We start from the raw sequence: 8,211 nt of genomic DNA, 5'->3' as shown, positions 1-8,211 counted from the left end.
CAGTGTAAGTAAGCAGTGTAATGTAAGTGAGCAGTGTAAGTAAGCAGTGTAATGTGAGTAGTGTAATGTAAGTGAGCAGTGTAAGTAAGCAGTGTAATGTAAGTGAGCAGTGTGTGTAATGTAAGGGAGCAGTGTAAGTTAATGTAAGGGAGTAATGTAATATAAGTGAGTAATGTGATATAAGTGAGTAATGTGATATAAGTGAGTAATGTGATATAAGTGAGTAATGTGATATAAGTGAGTAATGTGATATAAGTGAGTAATGTGATATAAGTGAGTAATGTGATATAAGTGAGTAATGTGATATAAGTGAGTAATGTGATATAAGTGAGTAATGTGATATAAGTGAGCAGTGTAATACAAATGAGCTGTGTAATATAAGTGAGTAATGTTGTAAATGAGCAGTGCAATATAAGTGAGTTGTGTAAATAGTGATTTATGGGACTTCAATTATTTCTTATTAAACTGAAATTGAAGTAAAAAGTTTTTTGGAAAACCACATCCTGGCTTCAGTCTTCATTTTCTGCTGAATTGTGTTAACACGCATATAGAAACATAAGAAGAGCAAGAGATTGATTGTTAGAGTCAGTTTATTTTTAATTAATACTATAGTAGTTCAGTTTCCTTTACATCTTTAACTAGCCGTTAATTTATCAATTGAATGGGTGACCTATCCTCATTAATCATGGAAACATTTATTTGCATGATTATTTATTTGCGTTATTATTTATTACGTTAATCACTGAACACATGCAGACACACTTTTGGAAGAGGTCTAGTGTCCTTGTGTAATTCAGCCTGAGGGTGGCACTGTAATGTTGACTGACAGGCTATAAATCCACTTGAGCATAAAATGTTATATGTGTTTGAATGTTGACTTGAAATGTTAGGAATTGGAGAGAGGAAAATGAAGCCATGTCAAGTCAACAAACACAAAACAAACACAACAGAATGGTTTACAGGCTATTCATACGAGCACATTTAAACGAAAGGATTTACACTTTCACTAAACTGGTAAACTACTCCACACAGCCCCCTACCCACTGTTAAAGAAGAACTGGTTTACTAGTTGCTAAACTGATGCAGACTAAACTAAAGTCAAATGTGAGATTTTAATATATCCATCTCACTAGAAAGTTCAAAAGATATTGGTTGCAAAATGCTACTGAAATACATTTACGAGTTAAATGTAGGATTGATTATGCTTATATAAAAGGTCTATGGTGGATTAAGTGGATTAATGTTTTGCCCATACATAACCCCACAACAGTATCAGAAATGTCCAGCCATGACACTTTGTAGCTCCAAAACTGATCAGGAGCAGTAACTAACACAATTAAGGCGCCATCACGTGACCACCACTTTTTACAGTGTCAGGTTTTTCTTCAGTATGTATTTGTTGCTTTCGTTTCAAGTAGGTTGCTTTGGAAATAGGTTTACGGACATGAAATCTCTTGTGCGATCTTAAATTGCACAGCCATTTAAATCTCTTTTTACACAAAGAACACAAATAGGGTCTCTTGTCTGCATGACTTTTCAGGTGTATCTCTAAGTGTGATGGCAAAATAAATTTTTTATTACACTGATCACAATTAAACGGCCTTAGTCTCGAGTGAATGCGCAGATGACTTTTGAAATTGCTTGTTTTTGCAAACTTCTTGCCACATTCAGAACACTGGGATTTCTCTCCAAAATGAGTTTGCAAATGACTTTTCAGCTGTCTTAGATAGGCGAAACTTTTCTCACACTGAACACACATGTAAGGCCGGTCTCCAGTGTGAAGCCTCATGTGAGCCGTAAGGTTTCCTTTAAGTGCGAAACTTTTACCACAAGGACAGGAGAACGGCTTTTCTCCAGTGTGAATTCGCATGTGAATCTGAAGTTTAGATTTGCTTTCGCAAATCCTTCCACAGTGATGGCACGTAAAAGGCTTCTCATTGGTGTGAACACTTCTCACGTGACCATTAAGAAGTCCTTTATATCTGAAACTCATTCCACACTGATGGCAGCTGAAGGGCTTTTCTCCAGTGTGAAGTCTCATGTGATAATTAAGGAGACCTTTATGTATGAAACTCTTTCCACACTGAGGGCAAGAGAAAGGCTTTTCTCCAGTGTGAACTTGAATGTGAATCTTAAGGTTTGATTTGCTTTCACAAATCCTTCCACAGTAATGGCACACGAAAGGCTTCTCCTCGGTGTGAATGTATCTTATGTGACGACTAAGTTGTCCTTCAAGAATGAAACTCTTTCCACACTGAAGGCAGGTGAAAGGCCTTTCTCCAGTGTGAAGTCTCATGTGGTAATTAAGGGATGTTTCGTGTTTTAGACACTTTCCACATTGATGGCACTTGAAAGGCTTTTCCTCGATGTGACATCTCATATGTGCCTTTACGTTGTTTTTGATTTGGAACCCCTTTCCACATTGCTGGCACTTGAAGGGCTTCTCTCCAGAGTGAATTATCACATGCCTGTTAAGGCGTTCTATGTCTTTGAAACTTTTTCCACACTGATGACAAATAAAATGGCTCTCTCTTAAGTGAATTCTCTTGTGTAAATTAAGGGTTACTTTATGTATGAAACTCTTTCCACACTGATCGCATTTGAAAGGTCTTTCTCCAGTGTGAATCCTCATGTGATCCTTTAAGGTCTTGCTTCGTATGTAACTCTTTCCACACTGATCACACTTAAAAGGCCTTTCTCCAGTGTGAATCCTCATGTGATCCTTTAAGGTCTTGCTTCGTATGTAACTCTTTCCACACTGATCACACTTAAAAGGCCTTTCTCCAGTGTGAATCCTCATGTGATCCTTTAAGGTCTTGCTTCGTATGTAACTCTTTCCACACTGATCACACTTAAAAGGCCTTTCTCCAGTGTGAATCCTCATGTGATCCTTTAAGGTCTTGCTTCGTATGTAACTCTTTCCACACTGATCACACTTAAAAGGCCTTTCTCCAGTGTGAATCCTCATGTGATCCTTTAAGGTCTTGCTTCGTGTGTAACTCTTTCCACACTGATCACATGTGAAAGGCTTCTCTCCGGTGTGAATTCTCATGTGGTTTTTAAGGCTTCCGTTCGTAGTGAAAATGTTCCCACACTGTTGGCAGGTGAAAGGGCACTGTACATTGTGCATTAACTCATGTTTTTTAAGGCTTTTCTCATAAGTGAAATTCCTGCCACATTGAGGGCAGATGTAACAGTTTTTAAAACTTTTCTTTCGAGATTTTTTTTGAGAGGGCTCCTTTTCAGTCTGCGAGCAAATTTTTTCTCCGTGATGTTTATCGTATGGATCTTCCTCTTCCATTTCATACAGTTCTTGACTTTCCACTTTCATCACCACCAGGTCTAAGGTGGAAAAAAGAAAAATACAAGTTAACTCAGTTAAATGGCACAAAGTAACTGACATCAAACTGCTAGATTTATTCAATGTACTAAAGGCTAATTCTTCCATTGTCATATTAATCTAGATACCTGCAACAGTTATTTTATGATCATTTAGATCACTGATGAAAGGATTTTTGGATTCTAAATACACTGCCATTACTTGTAAGCATAATGTGCTATTATAAAATCAAATAACCCTTTTTTATTATAAAGCTAAAGTGGTCTAAAGCATGTAAATCAGTGTTGGGGAGTAACTAGTTACATGTAATGGAATTACGTAATTTAATTACAAAATAAATGTAACTGAAATCTGTTACAGTTACTGACAAAAAATTTTTTTTAATTAAATTACAGTTACTTATGAAAATGTTAACGATTACAAAGGGGGATACAGCTGATTTTTTTCACTCGCAAACACCCACATACCGATTTAATTGACTTCTTTCATAAATTGCATTGACTGCTCTAAAATATGACACACCAATGTTTCAGGATTTTAGGACACATGCTTATTCAATAATTGTTTTATTTCCTATTTGGGCTTATGCATATGCTTTATTTTTTAAGATTAACTGTTTTTTTTTTTTCAAAGCATTGTTAAATGTCAGCGTTTCTTTTCATAGCTATGCAAATTTCAAAGATTTGATTTCAAAAACAGTATCATAGCTATTAAACTATTTTCTTGTAATGATTTTAAATCTGTATTTAACCTCAGAGCGATCTCAAAGTAAAACGAGGTGCTAAAGTCCGATTTTGTGGTGGCTGTGCTTTCAATTCAATTATTATACTCTTAATTCAAGTGATGAAGGATTTTGAAAGTCTGACAGTAATCAGTGTTGAGTCCTACTGTAAGGTTAACTCTGCCTGCTTTAAATGTTTGAAAATGATTAACAGTTGAAAACAGACATTTAGAAAAGTAATCAAAAAGTAGTCAAATGTAATCAGTTACATTACTTTAATAAAGTAATTGAAATAGTTACACTACTTATTACTTTTTAAATAGGGTAACTTGTAATCTGTAACCTATTACATTTCCAAAGTAACCTTCCCAACGCTGATGTAAATTTACATATCTCTTGTACATCATGTATGTAAACCCATATTCCAATGTCTGTGGTGAATGATATGAATCACTCATTGATATTCATTAAGCAGTCTGATTTCAAAGCTGTATTTAGTTGATGACAAACCAATTTGACTTGTAAGGCATAAGAGTTAATTCTGCTCAGACAACAAGTGCAATATGACAACACATTACCTAAGCTATGCACTTTTAAGAAAAAAAAATTTTTCTAAAAGGCACCAGATTAAGGTTCTTCATCTTGCAGCAATACCTGTCATGAAAACTCTTGTTATAAGGTTCCATTCCTTTTAAATAATAGTTTAGTTTTATTAATATTAGTTTTTATTTATTAATATTATGAGTTTTTTTACCCCTCTATCTGCCTGGTCTAAGGCCGTTTATACATTACATCCTCTTATGTTTAAAAAAAAAAAAAAAGACAGCAAGTTATGTCAATTATGCTTTTTTATTGACAGGAAATTATAGCAAAAATGACAATGCTCTAAAAAGTCATTACAAGAAAGCATAAAAATTACACTTGAATGTAAATTTAAGACTGAGTAAATAAGTAAATGAAATATAACAGAACAGATAGACACACAAATACAAATAGAAACAAAGGCTAAGTTCCAATTAAATATTTTTCCAGTTTCCTGTGATGTCTTCACATCCATCATTATGTGTATTTTTGTAAAAATGAGTGGCAGTTGATCTTTGCAGATGATGAGTATGTGGGGTGTGACAGCATCTGTCTGGGTAGAAATACACAGTTGACTTTAGAATCACACTCTTCTAGTTGTTCAAGTAAAAGAAATTATGTCTCACAAACAATATGGACCATCAATTCTGTATCTCTCACTTACCTGCTTAGCGGAGAATAGGAGAGAAGTATCATCAACTGAACAGAGCATGACACACTTACATGTGCTGTTAAAAAAAACTAAGAAAAAAGGACAGCACGATGAAACAAGTTACAATTTGAAAATGAACATTTAAAGATATTTTGAAAAGGATATCAAGTACCTGCTCAGAGCATGTTGACAGTCTTGTTTAGCTGGATGGCTGAACTCCAGAAAATCGATAATGAGGTGGCTTTGAAATCATTTTTTTTTCTAAACATAATTAACCATTTCAGCATAAAATGGTTCTCCAAGACGATATGTTTCTAAATAGAACTATTACTATTTGTAAAGAACCTTTAAATAATTTTTTTAAAGGGGTCATATGATGCTATCGACTGCTGTTCCTGAAACCACGCCTTCTTTCTTTGCATGCACATTTGGGCCGCATTATGCTAATATTTCCACATCATGACGTAGGTATGTGGGGGCGTGTTAGAACGAGCCGTTTTAGGTAGGCGTGGCTGACTCTGAACTTTTATAAAGAATATCTCTTTGGATTTGAGACTTTAGTCTTTGCAACTTTACAGATCTTCTTTATGCACCAAGAGCTTGTAACACTCCAAAGAGAAAGGAAAAATTGAAATTGCATCATATGACCACTTTAAGAGTATTAACATAATACATTATATGGTAATTTTCCTGTCACCCCTCATGTTAGAAATTCCCCTAAAGAAAACAAAAGTTCAGCCAGCTGTGTACAGTAGACACAACCTGTAACAGTAGTAACTTATTTAGTAACTTATCTTTACATGTAGCTACACAAATGAAGCTGAAGTACATTAAACTGTGTTATGTTAAATATATATTTGGCATTATGACCATTTAAATGATTGCAACATTTTTTCAAATTTATCATTTATTTTTTTAAAGGCCAACATTTTAAAAAACAAATGACAAATAAACCAGTAACTAATAAACCAACCTGTGTCATCCTCTGCATCTTCATTTTTCACTCTGAATGTTTCTGAAATGCTCACGTCTTCAATCTCCTCTTTAATAAATGCCATCTTGATAATAGTGTCACATGGATTTCAGATATTCGCAGTTTCTTGTTCCTGTATGTTTGGACATGTTGTCTTGTTTAATATGAGGAAAACAATTAACAGAAAGAAATACAAATCCGAATCTAATGTTATTTACATATGAATGAACGCGCTTTACTCAAACAAATAACACTCCTAAATATTGGGCCATTTACGAGACAAACTGTCAGGGTACGTGTAACGCCGTAGTTCAGTTTTCAGACACAAAAATATAATAATAAAAAGGCTGTAATGTAATTAAATAATTTCTGATGTCAAGATTTTGAAGATTAAAACTGAATGACAGGAGAGAACACGGTATTTGCCTATTAACTGAAAACGCAACTGTAAAGCGTTACACGGCACCTCACATAATCCATTCATTTCACATTACTTGTAAAATCCACACATCGATTGATCGATTCGTATCGATTTCAACACCTCAAACACTTGAGCGTGATAAAACCCAAACCTTTGTTGAGCCAGAGGAGAGCGGTCCAGCCATGTGATGTCACTGACAGATCAAAATAAAAGTCCCGTTCACACGCTGCCTAAAATCATAGACAGTGCATGAAAACATAACAAAAAAACATACCAATTAAATTTCAAAGAAATTTAGAGTAAAATTCAAAGTGTACGCTGGGTAAAATACATATTTAAAACATTTTGTCCACTAATGTGCTGAAAAAAAAAACTACCAATAAAAGAGTGAGTAGCCTACAGCATCTGAAATGCAAGATTCTGTCTAACTGCAAAAAAAAACAAACAAAAAAAAAACGAATGTTTAGGTTCAGAAACCATGCACAGTTACAGAAACTTTATTTATCAATAAATTATCTTCATGCTGCGATTCAGGTTTGGTCTAAACTTAAAGGCAATAGAACACACATTTTTATAGCCTATCACAACATTGAATGTCCAAATTTGTTTTTGTTTTTTTTTTCTCATTCATGCCATGTTTGCAGTTCCACTAACCATTATTCCAGTTTATGGTTAAAAAAAAGTTCATGTTCTTGTTTATTGTAAACGTCTGACTTCTTTTTCTGACTGACCAGATGAGTCCACATACGTACAGTTTTCCAGTGGTGGAAGAAGTACCCTACCTGAAAACCACACTTTAGTAAAAGCAGATATCTTACCAGAAAATGACTTTGGTAGAAGTTGAAGTCACCGTTTAGAATATTACTTCAGTAAAAGTTTTAAAGTATGTGATATTTATTGTAGCAGTATGAAATGTAAACTTAAATATTGAAAGTACATGTAAACGCAAAATGGAAAAGAAGCAAATAAACATATATATAAAAAAATGTTTATACACAGATTGAGCAGCAAACTGTTTAGTTTTAACTCTTTCTTCCATTTTGTTTCTTTGGGTAATCATAAGAGGCACTTCAACAGACATATTGTGTCTAAAATGTAAGTTACTTGAACTTACTTAAAGGGGTCATATGATGCTGCTAAAAATAACATTATTTTGTGTATTTGGTGTAATGAAATGTGTTTATGCGGTTTAAGGTTCAAAAAACACATTATTTTCTACATACTGTACATTATTGTTTCTTCTCTATGCCCCGCCTTTCTGAAACGCGTCGATTTTTACAAAGCTCGTCGGTCTGAAAAGCGAGATGTGCTCTGATTGGCCAGCTATCCAGTGCGTTGTGATTGGCCGAATACCTCAAGCGTGTGACGTAAATGTTACACCCCTTACCATACTGTGATGCCATGTCCCGGCCGGAGCGATGATTCAAAAACATGAAAACCCATTATAAACGAGGCATTCGTTGCATCCAGTGGGGACATAATTATGGATTATAATGACTTATAATGTATTTTTACGCGTTGC

General features: G+C 34.6%; 1 protein-coding gene across 2 annotated transcripts; it reads right to left on the bottom strand.

The window, feature by feature from the left end:
- Positions 1-601: 601 nt before the first annotated feature.
- On the bottom strand, positions 602-6,921 carry LOC107659605 (oocyte zinc finger protein XlCOF6-like). 2 transcript variants are annotated; one of them, XM_016448616.1, is made up of 3 exons: positions 6,841-6,921; positions 6,269-6,401; positions 602-3,342 (listed from the first exon to the last, which is right to left on the bottom strand). In XM_016448616.1, exons 2-3 carry the CDS (start codon positions 6,351-6,353, stop codon positions 1,337-1,339), a joined length of 2,091 nt encoding a protein of 696 aa, XP_016304102.1. In that variant the 5' UTR covers positions 6,354-6,401; positions 6,841-6,921; the 3' UTR covers positions 602-1,336. The 2 variants fall into 2 exon arrangements, with proteins under 2 accessions (XP_016304102.1, XP_016304103.1); XM_016448617.1 differs by lacking the exon at positions 6,841-6,921 and adding an exon at positions 6,763-6,834.
- Between the last annotated feature and the right edge of the window lie 1,290 nt (positions 6,922-8,211).

Source organism: Sinocyclocheilus anshuiensis, unplaced genomic scaffold (assembly GCF_001515605.1).
Source record: "Sinocyclocheilus anshuiensis isolate Anshui unplaced genomic scaffold, SAMN03320099.WGS_v1.1 scaffold451, whole genome shotgun sequence".
NCBI lineage: Eukaryota > Metazoa > Chordata > Actinopteri > Cypriniformes > Cyprinidae > Sinocyclocheilus > Sinocyclocheilus anshuiensis.
This window is presented reverse-complemented; position numbering and strand designations above follow the sequence as displayed.

Excerpts from the sequence above, each read along its gene's own strand:
- LOC107659605 (XM_016448616.1), bottom strand. The coding sequence starts at position 6,353 with ATGGCATTTATTAAAGAGGAGATTGAAGACGTGAGCATTTCAGAAACA. Across the intron at positions 3,343-6,268 it reads AGATGCAGAGGATGACACAG|ACCTGGTGGTGATGAAAGTG; the intron begins GTTGGTTTATTA and ends TTTCCACCTTAG.